Raw genomic sequence first — 18,683 nt, 5'->3', positions numbered from 1 at the left:
GTTTATTTTGAGTCAATGGGCATTTTTTCTTCTTCTATTGGTTAGTAACATGTATTCATAGCCAACATATAGATTTCACCTAAAGTGTAGGGATTCCTGGTTCTCTTGAAACATTGGAAGAAATAGCAATTTTATGTTAGGAATCCCCTCAGATAGCTTTATTAGAGGTGACCAGAGGCTATGATGTGTGACTGCCCAGACAGTAACAGTCAGCCAGCAATAAAGCTTCCCGCTGTGACCATCTGTTGTTAAACTGGACTGTTTTGTCTGCTCAGAGAGAAATCTCTTGCTTTACCCAGTAAACAAACAGAAGATAAATGTTTCAGTCAGACCCCTCATCCTAGCTGTCTGGGAGCCCGAGGCAGGAAGATTTCAAGTTCAAAACTTATGATGATTACAGAATGAGTTCAAGGCCAGGCTGGGCAATTCAATAAGACCACGTTAAACTGAAAATTATCAAGCTAGTGCTGGAGTTCAGTGGTAGAAGTATATTATAAAACCAAGAAAGAAGACAGGCACTGTGGAGTGCTCCTTGTGGGCACGACATGGCTGCAGTTCTCAGGAAGGTCTAACATGGGGCTGCACAGAGCAAGCCTTTAAACATCCAGCCCCACGTGGGAATGGACTCATGGGGCCCGCCTGTCCAGGGGAGCTCAAGGCGGCCTGACAAAGTCATTGTCTTCATCAGTGAAACCACTGCAAAGTTACTCTGGCTCCTGGGGCAGCTCCACACTCATACCCAAGCAAGTGACCTTGCTACAGCACAGTGTGGCCCAGAGCAAAACCAAAACGAAAACAAAATGGCAAAGATGGAGCATTGGTAGGAGGTTGGGATGGGGCAAGTCTAAGAGAGGGACTAGGGATGTTTGTGATGAGAATATATCAAATATATGTATGAGACTCTCAAATGATAAATTTTTAAAAAGTACAATCAAATACTCTAAACAAGGAAAAAGCATGACTGAGTTTCTCAGATTCCATTTTTTCTTTTCTTTCCTTCACCCAGCTTCATTTAGCATCTGAATCTTTGCTCCCACAACTTGGCACAGAAAGAAAGCATGAGATGGGCAATTCAGACCGAGGCCTCTCTGTAATCAAATACTGTTGATCTGCAAGCAGCACTCGAACCTAGAGCACTATCTCCTGCACCCACCCTGGTGCTACTTTACTTCTGTAGATCGCAGATACTTGGGATGCTGGGGTACAGCTCCCACTGTACAGAATCATGTGGGGAGAGTTTTTATAGCTCAAATGCATGTCGGCAGTCACCAGCAAAGCTCACATTAGACTAAGACTGCCCACCTCCATGGTGTTGGGTATTTTTACTTGATTCCAGGCTTGTAAAAATTTCTAAGGAAACAGAATCCTATGTAACAGGCATGTTTTGCCAATTTTCAGGAAATCGCTCTAAATCCAGTTCTCAATTCATAAGATAGACCCAATCTTTGCCATTCAATGAGTACAGTACCCCTCTACAACACACCACCCCTTCCCACAGACATGCTTTTGGGAGAAGCAGAGAAAGTCTAATTATGTCTTTACTGGGCTTTCTGACAGGTGGAATTTGCAAAACTTCCATCCTATCTCCTGCTATGGTGTTCTATCATATCTATGTTAGAAAGTCATGGGTGCCTCTTAGATCCTCCACACAGATCGCAGCCACATTCTTCTGCCACAGATGCTCCTTCTCACGCTCCCTCACATGTTCCTCCATCCACTGGGGCCAGTCTGAGGCTTCACTGAAGGCAACAGCACCCCTGAGGCTTTGAAATCTCAGCTGGATGTACGACAGAGGGAACTCAGGAACACGACATTGGCAGCTAAGTTTTTATTACCATACTCGGACCGTACTCGGGTTTCAAAGTTGGATAACATAATTTTGGGAAAAAAGTATTATTTCCATGGCTTGTAGGTCATTCAACTAAGAAATAAACCTCAAAAGGATTACTTTCTTACTCCAGTATGGTTTCATGGGTATTGACATATATTCTGGGATGGTGTGTAAAGGGCCTAGGTACCAGCGGGCAGTGTGTGGATTAGACAGAGCCAGCGCTAATCTCTACATGGTGGCCTTTTAGGGAGGAGGTGAAAGGTGAAAGATGCAGGCTTCTGAAAGAAGTTGGCCTCAGTGAGCATGCCTGTGACGGTTATTCACAGTGCCTCGGTCCAGGCCCCTTCGCAGCTTCCTGTTTATCATGGTGAGTGGTGTCTGTCAGATCTCTGCCCTTGTCGTATTCTGTCTCACAGGTCACGTGGCCATGGGCTATGGAAGAAAGTTCAAAATTATGGACTAAGGTGAAGCTTCCTCCACTCTGCCAGAACTTCCCTAATACAGTCTCTTACAACACCACACCCTCTTAGAGGGTTTAAAGGTCTTTATTTTCCCAATTGATTCCATTATAATTTGTAGAAAATTTAGTGACAGTGGTGATACTTTATAGACAAAAGAAAAGGCTCCTTTCACTACTTCTGCCTCTTTAAAATTGGATGCTGCTGCTCTTTTTCCAGGCCTCTGTTTTAGGGCACTGGCTTTGAAATGTCTCATCTAAGACATGACACATAGTGTTGCAGAAATACCAGCTATTTTGAATGGGTTTTGAATTATGCTTCAAATTCCTACAGGAGTTGGATTTAGTCCTTGGGTATGGAATTGATCAATATTTCTTCCTTTAAAAAACATGTATATAAATTACATGGCTTATGGGATTACATTTGAGTTTTTTTTGCTTTCCATTTGTAGATGTGCATTTATAGTGTGCATATGAATATGTGTGTTTGTGTGTATGTGGATACCTGTAAGTACAGGTTCATATGGAGGACAGAAGGCGATGTCACTGTGTCTGTATTTTCCTCCATCCCTCTCCACTTTATTTAATAAGGAAGGTCTCTCACCAAATCCAGAACTCCATGATTCATTTAGCCTACCATTGTAGCTTGCTCCAAGAATCCTCCATCTCCCCACTTCTCAAATATGGGCAATATGGGCACTATAGTCAAACAGCCAGGGGTTCTTGGAACTTGAACCCCAATCCTCATTCACAAACACTTTACCCACTGAGTCATCCTCCCAGTCTCCTGTTTCATTCTTTTGTGTTTCTTTCACTCCACCCTTTCACATCTTCACGGAGCACGCAAGCACACCTACAACTGTGCAGCACACACACAAACACATACAAAGGCTATGCCATGAATTTTGAATGTACAGCATTTGCGTGGATGTTGGTGTGAACACTTGCCAGTAGCAGAGTTATGAGTTTTACCCAATAGAAAATCATCCTAAACATGTACTTCAGAGGTGTTGGTCACCCAGAGAAACTGCTTATCCAGTTCAAGGGCATGCTCCCCCAGTTGCTGAGGCTGGGAAAACTGGACAGCAGAATAAATTATCCTTCTGCCCTTTCCATGTAACATTGAGGGTATATATCTGTTTAATAGCATTACTTTTCATGCAAGAACACCCTGACATAGTCAAATTGGTTGCCACTATCAGAAAAAAAAAAGAAAAACTATAAAATGCTAATGTGTTTGCAATAGCACAAAAATAGAAACAAAAATAATGAAATGTCAGTGAACGCTGAAGATCTGAATCAACCTGTGGAGTGCTATATAGCCACAAGAAAGAATTCGTTCCATTATTACAGATCAGCATCTAAAGATTTCCAAATTGTTCCATAAGTACTGATTAAAAGCTATGCATGTCATGATGCTATTTATGTCAGGAATATGTAGATCATCCCATGAGAACTATACACACAGATCTATTGTATGTCTAGGTCTGAAAATGCCAAAGGAATTATAGACAACAGCCTATAATAGTGGCCTCATCTGAGGGGAGGGGAAGTCAGCCCGGCAAGAGCGCTCACCAAACATTTCTGCTTCGTTTCCTCCTTCGTTGTTTTCTGTTTTAAAATAAATCTATGCTTCACATATAATTAAAACTTATAAATAGAAATTCCATACATTTTCCTGTTGTGTAAAATAAAATTATGTTATTTTTTAAAATCTGTAAATCAAAGAAAAGTATGTTTATGTCTTGATATCCAACATAGCATCACGATTTTGGCAGAATTACTGCCATTGGTTAAAATCAGAGCATGGGCCTGGGTTTCATTATCCACATTTTCTTTCTCATTATAATCCCAAGATTACCTTTACATGGGTCATTTTAATGGTGTAATATTCTATCATGTTCTTATACTTTAACTTCCTGAAACATTTTACTTACTTATTTTTTTATTTATTTAATATGTGTGTATGGATATGATTGTTATGTCTGTATACATATGTGCATGTTATGAGGCCAGAGGTAGACTTTGCGTGTCCTGGTTAATAGTTCTGTGACATTTTCCTCTCCAAGACAGGGTCCCTCACTGAACCTCTAGTTAGGTTTGTGGCTGTGATCCTTCTGCCCCCACTCCCCATGGAGTTGTCCTTACTGGCAGCTCTGTAGCCACATCTGGCTTTTGTATGGGTACTGGGATCTGAACCCAGAGCTATTAGCTGCTGGATCACCTTTCCCATTAAAATAAAAACAGACTTCTCCCTCCCTATACCTTAATGGATGCTTACTTTGAGAAGGAGTAGTGACCAAATGTGGGGACATATTTAATAACTCTCATATAAACAGGAAGCCCCTTTTTCTGATCATACTGGGGATTGAACCCAGAGTCTCGTGCAAGCTAGGCAAGCACCTTACCCCTGGGCGACACCCACAGCTGCCTGTCAGTCACTGTTAATGACAAGTCCTGGGAAATGTTCCTGGTAACCTCAGAAATTCTTTGCCTTAGAGGAGTCTGTGGCACATATCCATAGACTCGCGTGGCCCCATGGTGCTCGGGGAGACGTGCTTGGGAAAGAAAGCCCCACTCAGCTACTTCCCTATGGAGCTCAGCCATCAAAACGCTTTGACAACCAAGAAGTCTGAAAGCCAGAACCAAATTCTGTAACTACACTTCCGGAAATGACAAATTATTAAGGATATATGGCTTTAAAATTAATAAACAGAACTTTTATTCTCCTCTTAATTTGCTAGAATTACAGGAAACTAAACTAACATCAGTCCTGGGGACACTTACTAGAGCAGTGGTTCTCAACCTTCCCAGGGCTGCGACCCTTTAATACAGTCCCTCATGCTATGGTGACCCCAACCATAAAATTACTTTTGAGGCTATTCTGTAGCTCTAATTTTGCTACTGTTATGACTAGCTATGCGAATACAGGATATCTGATATGTGAGCCCGCGAGGGTCAAGATTAACAGGTTGGGAACCACTGCTCTAGAGAGCCAAGATGGCTGAACTGGAAAGCTGTATTCGCTCTGCTGTGAAAATCCTCTCTGAGGTTGCTCCCTGTAGCCGGTCAGCAATGAAACAGTAGCCAAGTAGGGCCAATGTGGCACATGGCACACATGAATTCATATCAGCTACCCAAGACCTGCACAGTTAAAAGAAAATTCAGCATAGGTGGGAGGGAGGTTCCTCAGGCCCTACTCCTAGCTGAGGAGTTGTGGGCAGTTTGTGGCTGCTTGGCCTGGAGGGCCACGCTTCTTTAAGAGTTTGACTCCAGTGGATCACCCCATGCAATGCTAATTAGAACCATTAGGTTAACACATAAATAAGACATGAAGTTGGATGGGAGATATGATGGGGGTTCCTGGGAAGGACTGGAGGGGAATTAGGAGTGCACGTGATAAAGATACAATGTACACAGGTATAAAATGTTCAAAGAGCAAAATGAAAAAGAAACAGATTCCCTGGTTAAAAAGCGCTGGAGTGACGGGCAGAGAAGAGGTCTGTGGTAGGCAGCTGTCTACTTACCATTGGTGTAAGGGTTGACAGTCTTTTTATTAGTCATTACACGTGCTGTTGCGTTATTGACCTATACACATAGAAAACGCAAGTGAGTCTGGACGTCAAGGCCAGCCCATGATTCAATTAGTTGCATGCATTATGACTGTGATTACTTATTGAAATCAAAACCAAAAAACAAAAACTTAAAAAAAACTACAATGCATTTTAATTTACAAATGGCAATAGGTGCATAACCCAAAAATCATACATTTTTATAATTACATTTACTTCATAACCAATTTAACTTACAAATCATTTCAATAAAGCAATGTCATCTCATTTAAAAGTTTAATAAAGAGACAGTAAAAGCAAATTAAAAGATACTGCATAATTGAAGATTGAAAAGCATGCGTGTGCTCCATGGTGACACAGAAACAAGAGATAGAGTTTTAAACAGAAAATAAAGTTAATATGAAAGGGGCATGCAGTGGAGAAGAGGGAAGAGACAAAGTACAGGGGACATAAATGTCAAAGAAAGGGACAGACAGGGTTAAGCCGTGTGCAACACTTTGGGAGGGGAATCATGGGGAAGCAACATCTAGCATTCAACACTTGGAACAAGAGCCTTGTACATCGCAAGAATTAACGAGTCATTCAAGCTTTAAGGTCACAGCTAACAAAAGGATAAAAGAGAGGGTGCATTGTGTAACACAATATGGAGTTAACGATCTGAGTAAGATGTGCACTGGTCATAACTCAGTCCAATCAGAGCCTCCCAGGCTAGCTTAGAACGTACACTCAATTACAGGCGTACCAAAGACCCAAAAAAATAGAGCATCAAGAAAACTTAATACAACAAGTCAAAAAAATCCACGTGGTAGAGAGATATGTATAGAGATATATATCAGCACTAAATACGTGAAGCGGCAGATGGACTCCGTCACTTACCATTCACCACCATCGCCAGCATGGGTTTGTATACAGTTACCATGGTTACTGAGGGTTTGGTGAGGGGCCTAAGCGTTACCGTCGAGGGGGGAAAATAAAAAGGCAAAATATGCGACATCTTACTCCAAAGACTAAAGCATTTTTAACTGGTAATTTTTTTCTTTTTAAAGTTTTAACAAATATGACCCTTTGATTGTGTTGAAGAGGAACCCAGTGGTACAAAGGGCAGGCGCTGAATGTTAGAACACGGGGTCTACATTTCCAATCGACAGGGGCCATGGCTGAAATGGGAAATCCTGATTGCTAATTCAATGTCTATAGTCAGAGAATGCAAAAATTTAAGCTGGTTTTGGTTTCTAACTGCAGGATTTAATGACAAGTGCCTCTCACTTGTTCTGTTTTAATATTTTGAACGTCATTGCTTGGAAATTTGGTCTAATTTGCAAACCACTGTGGATCCCTCTTCAACCCTAAAGTGGACTAAAAAAGAAACAAAACTTGATATATATTTGGTTTGGTTTGAATACTGTGTCATCTTCCGAACCTATTGCACCCATTGTTCATAAAACATGGAAAATAAAGTAAAACAAACAGAACCTTTGATATTTATCTCCCTTTCATCTCACTTTTTGCCATCTACTCTCCAGCAGTAATATAACGAATAATCTAAAGTAAAATTTAACCAAAAAGTAAGGCCAGTTTTCCTTTTTATATATAAATATATATAAATATAAATATATATAAACAATGAGAAGGGAGGAGGGTCACACACGAGACACCAATGATGCACCTGGAAGGACGAATGAGCGTGAAGCAGACATTTAAAAAAAAAAAAGAGGAAAAGGAAAATATTTTGACATGCACCTCGATTTTACGGCCCTCTACCACGGTACCGTGCAATTTCTCCCTCGCCCTGTCCGCATCCGCACTATTTTCGAAAGTTACGAAACCAAATCCCTGCATGCAGGAGGGAGAAGGAGAACAACATGCATATTATTATTTCAGTCAACGACCGCTTGGCAAAGTTCTCTCGCTTTCATTGCTATCTCTTGTCCTGGCTTCGGTTCTGTAACATGCAAATTAGAGAAATTATGAGAACACTACGATGTGCAGTCACTAAGCAACAAATGTGAACGAGTTTTTTTTCCTGTCACCCGTTAGCTGGAACCCCTAAAGAATTCAAAGATGGATATGAAAACGAAAAACCAAACCAACAAACAAAAAAATACCTTTCTAAACATCACTACGGAAGAAAAGAAATCAAACAAAAAGAAAATGAGATCAAAATAAATGTGCAGTGTCTTCACAGAGAATAAACGAAATAACGAGGAAAAAGAAAGGGAGCCAGTTTCTTGACGTGCAAATTAAAAAATCAAACAAAATAAAACGTGTGCACGGGAATTCAACAGTGAATGCTCAGGTCCTGTCACATTGCCTACGGAGTCATGCTGCGTGGATTTAAGAACCGTTCTTCTTCATGCAAGTTAAGGTTATTTGAGTCTGTCAACTGTACAGCCTTTGCTTCTCAAAAAATAAAAGTAACAAGCCTAAAAAAAGGAAAGACCTTTTTTATATACATAATAAATCTTGAACTTGTGGTTCTAATAAACAAAAGAAAAATCACATGAAATGAATAGAAATCAACATTTGTTGGTTAACAATGTAGATAATCAAGTCCTCTTCTGCACTTGTTCTTTGCCCTCCCCCTCCCCAAATAACAAAAGACTTTGGAGCCTGACTTTTTAAGTTATGCTATTAACCAGAAAACAAACTTCTAAGGCACTGGGACTAGCATTCATTTTTGCTGTATCAACAGGTACCAAAGTAAAGACATTTCCCGAATGGGGAATCTGTGCAGCAGGCTGAACCCATCCTCTTGACTGATGATGAGCAACAACTGTTCCCTTTGTTTCATCACAAATACAGTTTTTACTTTTGATATTTCAACCTCTAGCACCAACCCCACTAATCCATATTATTAAAAATCCACCTTCGTTCTTCATTGACATGGTTTCTACGGTGAGTATAGAAAATCTGACATACTGCTTCTAAAATCCTTAAGCCTATTTGTACATTTTGTTTAGAAATATATACACCAACCTTTGAAATACTACAGGTACATTAGCTCCACATTGGTATAAGTGGGGAACAACTCTGCACTGTGTGGGCACTATCAATTTGCACAGAATAAACCTCACACACAGTTAAAACAGTTGCTTGACCCTCATGCATGGCATTCAGCTTTACAAAGAAAATGTGCAATAATTACACATTCTAGGGGTGATAGTCATCTGATGTTAGCCCTATACTGGCACCTATGATGACTTCATGATTGAGGGATATTTGGAGAAGAGTTGCTGGGTACACTGGCTAGGAGACACTATAAAGCTACTCTGTCTGTGGAGGGGATGTGCTATGAGTATATCAAGCTGCTGGGAGGTGGATGTTTGTCCATGTCACACACAAAAAAAGATCAGATGGATTTACTTTGACGAAATGACTTTACAATGCGTTTTCCAGAGTGAGGATTCATAAGTAGGGCATGCCTGAGTGATCCAATTAATATACAGTGACATATTCCACAAAAGCTTTGTGCCTGTTGCCTACCTAATCTGGGTGCTCAAAAATACTTGCTAATAGTATTCTAGTTTTGGTGGGAAAGGAACAAAAATGTTCTTTGATAGCAAAGGACAGAATCTGAGGGGATGGGCTGCTCCACTTGACAACTCTATCTTCCAGCCTGTGGTCCCCAAATTCAGTTGTACAGCAGGTTACATATTTTAATTCCTGGGCCTCATTTTGGTTTTGCCACATGAGAAACCCTGAGTGGAGGCCAGACATCCGTTTGCCTCCTAAAGCTACCTATATGACTCCATGGCTGGATTTTCCTGATTTTTCTCTTTATTACACACTCATAAAAAGAACATTTCATGTGCTAGAATAAGAAGAACTTTGCAGCACTGCTTCGAAAATGTCACCAGTGGGGCTGCATGAGTTAATGACTTTCTCATTTCGTGCATAAATGTAGGGAGCATAGCAAAGATCATAAGCCCAAGACGGCTCAGTCATGTTCCTTCTCTCCTGTAGGCCCAAGTTTATGAGCATCCAAGTCAGACAACTAGGGATCATTAAGAGAAATAAGGGATTTAGAGTCTCCCACCAGACAAGAAAAGACAATCTTGTTTCTGCCTTATGGATAGAGAGAAGGGTGGTGTCTTTTTTTGGTTTTTCAGGACAGGTTTTCTCTGTGTAATAGCCCTAACTGTCCTGGCACTCACTCTGTAGACCAGGCTGGCCTCGAACTCACAGAGATCCACCTGCCTCTGTTTTCTAAGTGGTGAGATTAAAGGCAAGCACCACCACTGCCCAGTGGATGATATCATTTTAATTGGCATAAAAGGTCTCCATTACCAAAGCACTGCAAAGAACACAGTGTAAACACTGTCCAAGGAAACTTGTTCTGTAGTTCATCTGACCCATGGCAACCCCCCTGGCTTAAATTCATGTTATACACATGAAGAGGAGCTAAAGATGGAGATAGAAGTACTCTTGCCATTCTAGAAAACTTGCAGACTGAGGAAGGAAAGACCCCTGGATGGTTCCGATTCCAAGGAATGACTTGTTGAGACTTGTGAAGGTTAGGTTCAAAGCTGACCTTGTCCTACAAATGACACCCTAATTATCCTGCAGGCTTGAATAATTCTACCTCTGTCCAGCCCTAAAATAATACATCTTGCTTGGGTCAGAAAATGATCAGAAGTCCCACATGGAGATTCCCATCTGGACTGGAGATGTGGCCCCTGGTCCTTTCAGCTGTCAGGTGCTCTGTCCCTAAAGCCCTGGGTCCTGGTGTCTCTGAAAGTAGGAGCCAAGATGTTGTGGTTTTTTCTATTGCCTGCTCCATGGTCAAGATTTCATATCAAGGAAACAGCACCATGCCACCCTTAAAAATATGAACTTTTTTTAGTCTTTGTATTGGAATGAATTAAACACCTTTGGTTTGAAGAGTTAGGGGCAAGATGAAATAGCGATGTGGAATAATGAAGAGTGTTAAGAAAAGAGGCCATGCAGAGTCAGGCAGAGCAGTGCGGGCCTATCATCCCAGACAGCTTCTAGACTGGGGCAGGAGAGTCACAAGTTCAAGGTCTGCCTGAGCGACTCAGGGAGACCCTGCCTCAGACAAAACTAAAGAGGGCCTTGGGGTGTAGTTCAATGACAGGATGCTTGTCCAGTATGTCTTACGTTTGATTGCTAGAACTTCACAATTAAGAAGAAAAAGAATAAATGCAAAGAAAGAAGGAAGGGATAGAAGGAGGGAATAGGGAATGAAAGGAAATAAGGAAATGAAAAGAGGACAGAAAGGAGGAATGATGAAGGGGAGAGGAGATGAGGTGGCATGGAGTTCAGATTGTCGTCAACATCCTTCCACTGAGAAACACACCTTCTCAGGTCTCCCTGGACAGGAGCTCAGAGAAGAGACAATAGGGCTCCCGGAGGAGGGGTCTGTGCTACTCAGATGGGCATGAAGCACTGTGACCTAAAGTGGAGTTTTACAACACGGTTTGCTGATCTAAAAGCCTTTCATAAATTTGCACAGTTCTGTTTTCTGCTCACTTCCCCTTCCTAGTACTAGTGCTTTTAGGTGGTGTATTTTCTTTGGGGCAGTCTTGTAAACACCCTGTTTTTTTTTAATCTTAATTCAAGATTCCAAAGCTCCCTGGAAGGTGGAATGAATACACTCTATTCGACTATTCGACATGATAATTCACGTTCTCCAGTTTCCAATATAGAGAACTCATGCTTAGTTGGAATGGCCATAGAAATTAATTTTCTTGATGACTAAGTGTCTGATATTTGATCCCTCCAGTGACTTCTGCAAAGACAGCCCTTTCTTCTTTGTAAAATATTTTCTTTTTCTGTTCTTCTTTCCCTTACTCCTTCCCTCCCTTCCTCCCTCCCTTACTCATTCACCCTCAGCTTAGTTACTTCTCTCAGAAAGGCTCCTTACCTTCAGCTACATGTTTAGAGTTTCAACAACCCCTGTGGACATGGCAAAATGCAGCACCTTTTATGATAGTTGTTCATGACTGGTCTTCCCTGACACTTAAGAAAAGCTAAGGGCTAGAAGCAAGTCTGTCTTGCTCAAGAATCGTTCACCTGGAGAGGAACTAGTGAACAGATACATATGAGTGCATGCATATATACTAACTAATTCAAAGGCCAGGTTGCATATTTCTTAGGTATAATAAAGAATAGCTAAATCTGACAGTATCCCCAGAAACAAAGCATCTCAGAAGCAAAAGAATTATTTTAAATCTCTTTTAAGAATAACTGAATTGTGCAGTTCATTACCACCCCCCACACTGCATGTAGTCTTGTTTGTGATCAAGACTGTCCTTCCTTTTGAAGATGTGCTTTTCCTATAGTATCTAGATATACATAAAATACTCAGCCTATATGTTTCCAGAACACTACAGATACTTACTGTCTCTGCATGGTGGCACACACACACACACACACACACACACACACACACACACACACACACATATGTAGAGTCATCCTCTCTCAACTTTGAGTCATCTGCCTCAGGGAGTGTCCTTTGGAGAATAAGGGACCAAGAGAAGAGTTCCTGTTTTTTGGGGGCCCCTGGTTTCCTGGTCAACTGAGGCAGTAACTGATAGAAATGAGGTCCTAACAATGGTTCCATTTCGTGAGGGCAAGGATGGAAATGCTCCTCTAAATAAGGCCCCTTCTCACCCACACAGGATGCCAAATAGTACACCTAGCCTTTTGTAAGATGCTCCAGGTAGCATTCCCAACTAGTTGGTTTCAGGGACATTCCCATGACGTGGCACCAGCCAGCAGACACACCTGCAAGGCAGAGAACTCCAACCCACAGAGACAAGAAGGCAACTTTGGATGTTTCCTAATCAAAAAAGGAAAAAAAAAAGAACAAAGAAAGAAAAATAAAACAGTCCAACAAAGTTCCGACTGCAGATGCTGAAATGGAAATACTCTTTTCCCTGAAGCCACCAGGGATGGGCTAATCAAGGAGAAGATGGGAAAATTTCTAAAAATAGTACACCATTGTACTTTGAAAATAGCCAACAATACTGTAGTGCTGTCCCTAAATATCTCTAGAAAGAAATGAAACAGCTTTCTTCGATTGACAAACATCTTTCTAAACAAAATGTAAATTAAGCAAAAATTTAAAACAAGCCTCAGTCAACAAGGGAAAAAAAAGAGTCCCAGAACACAATGAGAAGAAAAGAGTTCAGAACCAGGGCAGAGTCGGACACATTCTATGTTATCTTCACCAGTTTTGCCAGGAATGCACCAGGCCCAAGCAAGAAGGTTTAGTCTTGAGAATATCTTTCTCTTAGTGAATCTTACTCTACAGGTATAAAAATAATTACTTTAATGGTTTCCATAAGATACAGCTCACTACTTCCTCTCATCCCAATTCAGAGGTTAGAATATAAGAATGACTAAAAAAACAAAAAAAAGCTAAATCTGACAAAGAATGACCAGGTCCCTGAATGGGCAGAAATACAAACTTATAATGGATTGACTCTCCACTCATCTGGCAGGTTATAATATCATTTCTAATTAAAGCAAGTCCTGGAATTTATTCCCTCAATTTGGATAACACTGCCCTCCTCAGTCAACATTAAATCTACTTAGGATGGGGTGGGTGGAGGGCAGATGCTGTAAGGAATAATAAAGCACAAGGTTTTCTTCATAGTGTGGTTACTGTGCCATGTGACACAAACCCAGTGAACCTTAGGGGCCCTCCTGGTTGCCTATTGCCCTGCGTTGCCACAGAAGGGGCATTGTTTAGCCCACCTAGCATCTCTCTGTGTTTGATAGCAGTATTGCCAATGTTCTTTTTCTGAGGCTAAGAATAGAAGAAAGATGGGAGATGAAGGTTCCTTAGGGTCCGATTGACTGTAGGTGTGTTATAGTCTGAGCTATTCAGAGCTGTCCTTCATCTGGCTTCTAGGACCACTCTATCCTCACCCAACACCATTCTCTGTGACTACACAGGGGATGCTGGAATGTCTTATGAATCTGTTTCATACGAGGGGTGTTTGAGTGAGGCTCTTGAAACTTCTCAGGGTACACGAAGACAAAATGTGGGGTTTATGACAGTGCCGAACAATTGTGGGCAAAGGCTGGTCTACATTCATGGGAGAGTGTGGCCTTTGGAGAAAAGAAAGACACAAGTGAAGGTATGAATTGCTGGGACCAGCCAGCGTTAGAGTTTCTGATTTGGATGTCTGGGCTGGAGATGGTGGGCATGTATCTTTAATAAGCTCCTGGAAGTTACTGATACTACAGATTTGGGATCACATTTTCATAGCCATGAATAGAGAGCACACATTGGATGGATTGGATGTATACATCTCCTGTGAAAGGTACTGGAACCTTCTCTCAGAGTCTTCTACATATACTTGTCAGCTCCAGGAGAAAACAGTTTAATCATTGGTTTCCTAGCAAGGAAACAATCTCAAAGCAGGAGCATACAACAAAATTAGGATTGTAATATACTAATGAATAAATTATATTCAAAAGGTTGGTGTATATGAGATTTTTCTCCTCTGCAACCCAGGAAAAGAACTGCACTTTATTAATACAGAGTAATCACTTATTTACCTGCTCATGAGACTATCAACTCACTTTTTAATATAAAGAACATAATTATCACTGAAAAACAAAAAGTGTAGCAACATCATTATTTTTTAAGCATGGGTAATTTTCCTCTGGAAACTTAAGATATAGAATTATATCTTTCTCTATATTTAAACCAGCAATTAAAGTTTAACCCATATATATTTTAAATTGAAGCCAATGCATTTCCCACCATTAAGGAAGTGGGAGGTGGTCTCTGAAGCAATGTTCACCAGTGCATCTCTGAGGATACGGACTCAATCAGTGCAGTTATTTCCCCTTTCCCTAACAGACGGGTCACAACCAGCTAAGAAATTCCAAACTGAATCAAGTTGCTTACCTTCGAGCCTCGCTCATTAAAAATAATTTCAACATCTAATATTTTACCAAATTGCTGCAAAGAAACAGAAATATATCATGAGCAAAAAGAGAAATCAGATAAATTATACAATATACACTAGCAATTACTCCTCAACTCAGAGAGCCTTCCCTGAGTTAAGAGTATATGCATTTTTATGTTGTTCTGTTACTAAGTCACATGCTTGAAATAAGGAAATGTGGGCATATTTATTATCTTTAATTTATGGCATTTTCTAACAAGTGAGGTACACAATAAGGGCCCAGGACAAAATATTAACCAAGAGGTTAATTCTGTGTGTGTGTGTGTGTCTTCCCAGGCACTGAGCAGCAGATACTAAAAATGGCTAGTCATGCCCTACACAACATTTTCACCAGTTACTGGGATAAACACCCCAAAGGAGCTGAGATTTTGATAATAAAATACCCAACTAGAATGTGATGTTAAAGGTTTGCAACTCTGAGCTCATAGCAAATCCAGGAGCATCCAGACCATGTGAGAAAAGTGAAAACACAAAGGGGGGGGGCCTGTGTCCCAGGTGCATCATAACTAGACATCTGCAGAGTCGGCATGGATCCGGGATAATGCCAGCACCCACCCCAGATGACAGTGTGTACTCTTAAACAAACACAGTTTACACCCCTAACATGAGCTGGCTCTATAAAATGTCCAGAAACAAAGTTTCAGTTATCAAGTAACTAGACAGGCACATAAAAGGCAAATGACCATTGACATTTAAATTTCAGGCTTTATAGAATAAGTAACATTTGTAACATATAATTTTATATTACATATAAGCAATATGTCCCACATACTATTTAGGATATAAGATAAGATACTTGCTGTTTATATACAATTCAAATATAACTACTGTGTCGTGTGTATGTGTGTATGTGTGTGTGTGTGGCAATCTGGATGAATGTTGCTCATCACGCAGCTCTTGACTAGGGCATCCGAAAGCATGAGCATCTAATAGCCCAGTTCTCTCTAACTTAAGGTTCTTGTGCTTCCTAGATGTCATAGAAAATGGAACAAGTGTTTCAAGCATATAATTTGTTCCCCATAATGCTGGTGGGGAAGAATAAGATGGGGATTTTGCCGCAGTGCAGAGTGGAAGTCAAACATCCATTTTAATGATTGAGCAAAACAGCAAAAGCCAGAGGAATGCATTCCTGCAGGTTTTCCTTCCTTCCTTCCTTCCTTCCTTCCTTCCTTCCTTCCTTCCTTCCTTCCTTCCTTCCCTCCCTCCCTCCCTCCCTCCCTCCCTCCCTCCCTCCCTCCTTCCTTCCTTCCTTCCTTCCTTCCTTCCTTCCTTCCTTCGTCTCTTCCTTCCTTCCTTCCTTCGTCCCTTCCTTCGTCCCTTCCTTCCTTCCTTCCTTCCTTCCTTCCTTCCTTCCTTCCTTCCTTCCTTCCTTAAGGATAACTGAGGTTTCCCCAACATCCCCACCAGAAGCCATCAACTGTGAAGAACTGCAGCTCAGCACCTTCCTGTTTTCACTTGGTGATTTCTGCCATGCCTGCCTGCCTGTGCATTCTAGATATTCACTGCTACCTTGTTACTTCAGGAGAATCCATGTTGTTCTTTCATCCTTGGATGGGAGTGTTAATCAAAGCTCTATAGCAAAAGATATCAGGGTTGGGATAAGGATGAGGTCAGGATCAAAGGGGGACAAAGAATAGTAATTCTGAGAAGCTGAATAGTCCCCCTGACCAACCCGCCCTGGTCTATGAACTGCTAGTAACTTGGAGAGTCAATGGAAAGAGATGTCTGCTAGTACTCAAGAAAATAACTATTATTTTAAAAAAAATTCACATTTATTTAATGTGTTTGTGTGTGCACAAAGGCATGTATGTGAAGGTCAGAGGATTATAGGAGTTGAACCTTGTGTGTTTAGTTTGGCAGCAAGGACCTTATCTCCTGAATCATCTTGCCTGCTCTTTAGAACGTTTTTGTGTCAATTTTTAGGGTAGAGAAAAAAAACTCATTAAAAACAGACAAAGAAAACTTTCCAATGTGACAAATGAAGAATTGGCCATTGAGAGGTGAACCTAGATCCATAGTAAAGAATCCGCCACCGTGTAAGCACTTCAAAAGAACAACGGCTGCAGAATATTCCATCCCCACAGATGCTTTCCTATTTATTTCAGGCATCAGAGCCGCAAAGCACATATATTTATGGAAAAAGAAGGCTGAAAAAGACATCTTCCGACACCATGAAGCAAATGTCACCCATGGAACACTCCCTAAGCAGTCAACACAAAAACGCTTCCCTTCAAGCAGGAACTGGATGAGACAAACTGATCGGAAAGTCGTCCTAGCATGTGTCATTCCCTAAATGAAGCAGTGACACCATATGCCCTGGAATGATCTCCAGTGTTTGCTTCTTTGGCAGGTGGCACTGGGTGGATGGGTCTGGGAGCCAGTGAAACGAGCCATAGGAAGAATGCTGAAGCAAGCCCGTGTTCCAAGACAGTTGTGCGCTATATTTATAGTATCAGCGGTTTAATTGAGAAGTTTGGTACTAATGATGCCAACACAGCTGGCACATCTTCAATTTAAATAGACACGACTCGTTTGCAGACATAACTAGCATTTGTTTGCTCAACGACAATGTTCACGAGCACTGAGCGTCAACTTGGGCCCACATGAGGGACCTCAAAGGTTGTGTTAAGACTTGAATCTGGATGGCGATGTGCCTGTGCCTGTGCAAGAAAGTACTGAGCAGCTTTAGACATCCTTAGACCAAATAATACTTCACAGAAAAACTGTAAAGGATGCTCAGCAGCTACAGCATAAACCTGGAAGTAGACTTAGTTCAGCGTGAGCACAGAGACTGAAGATGGGCTTCATGCTGGAGCTTCATTTTAATATTTTTCTTTTATTTTTGAAATTATAATTTACTTACATTTCCCCTTTCCATTTCTTCCAAACATGTCATATACCTTTCCCTGCTTTTCAAATTCATATCTCTCTCCTTTTACTAACTGTTATTGCATGCATAAATGAATGTCTATACATACATATTTCTAAATATAACCTAGTGAGTTCCTATTGTGCTGTTTGTATGTTTTCGGGACTGACCATTTGGCACTGGGCAGCCAATTGGTGTGCTCATTCCTGGGATTGTTATTAAGGTGGCTGCAGTGCATAAAGAGAAGACACTGTGATGTCCTCAGAGTGAATTTACTATGCCTAACGCCCTGGTTTATAGAGTGCTTATTAACATGAAAGGAGCATGGCAGTCTATCAGCACTGCACCCACTGAAAGGATTCAACCAAGTGTCTTTTTCACAAGTAAAAAGTCATGTGCTTTTTCTTTATGACTAAAGACAGACTTTAAAGGATCGTTTTTCTATCCGATATGTCTTTATTTATTATGTGTATATATACATTTGTGCTCTGTGCATGTGCAGATGCATGTGTTTGTGCAGGTTCCGTGCATGTGTGCATGCATGTGGAGTCTAGACAACAACCTCAGGTGTCTTTCCTCAAGCAACATCATTTTGTTTTCTGAGACAGGGTCTCCCGTTGACTTGACAGTTGCCAAGTTGTCTGGGCTACGAGGCCGGCCAGCCTAGGAGACTCCTTTCACCTTTCCAGTGTTGGGATTATAAGCATGGGCCAACAATTCTAGATATTTTTTACATGGGCACTGAGGATGAACGCTGGCCTACGTGTCTGCATCTCAATCACTTTATGACTGAGGCATCCCTCCAGCTCCTGGAGTACCTTGATTTTGATAACAAAACCTAGAGGCTGGAGCATCAAGGGCATGCTACAAACTGCAGACTGTGGACTGATCACACTGTTTCTAAAGTCAAACAATTCGAGGTGCCTTGTGTTGTACCAGGGGCCTGGATGCATCATAGTCTACTCTCATTTCTAATCCAGAAATACTTAAATTTTAAACATTA

The 18,683-nt window shown here is 41.1% G+C and overlaps 1 protein-coding gene across 50 annotated transcripts in view; it reads right to left on the bottom strand.

Moving 5' to 3' along the window:
* Rbfox1 (RNA binding fox-1 homolog 1) overlaps window positions 1-18,683 on the bottom strand; it is a 1,543,972-nt gene that overhangs the window by 104,129 nt on the left and 1,421,160 nt on the right. For 44 of the 50 annotated variants that reach the window (XM_075941979.1, XM_075941983.1, XM_075941971.1 and 41 more), the window contains 3 exons: window positions 14,751-14,804; window positions 7,601-7,693; window positions 5,816-5,876 (listed from right to left, as the gene is read on the bottom strand). In XM_075941979.1, coding sequence (XP_075798094.1) covers window positions 5,816-5,876; window positions 7,601-7,693; window positions 14,751-14,804 — 208 coding nt within the window. The remainder of the gene's footprint in view (window positions 1-5,815; window positions 5,877-7,600; window positions 7,694-14,750; window positions 14,805-18,683) is intronic. The other 6 variants (XM_075941941.1, XM_075941940.1, XM_075941989.1 and 3 more) reach the window with 1 other exon arrangement.

Source organism: Microtus pennsylvanicus, chromosome 11 (genome assembly GCF_037038515.1).
Source record: "Microtus pennsylvanicus isolate mMicPen1 chromosome 11, mMicPen1.hap1, whole genome shotgun sequence".
NCBI lineage: Eukaryota > Metazoa > Chordata > Mammalia > Rodentia > Cricetidae > Microtus > Microtus pennsylvanicus.
The sequence above is the reverse complement of the archived record's forward strand: the minus strand, read 5'-3'. Positions and strand labels throughout refer to the sequence as shown.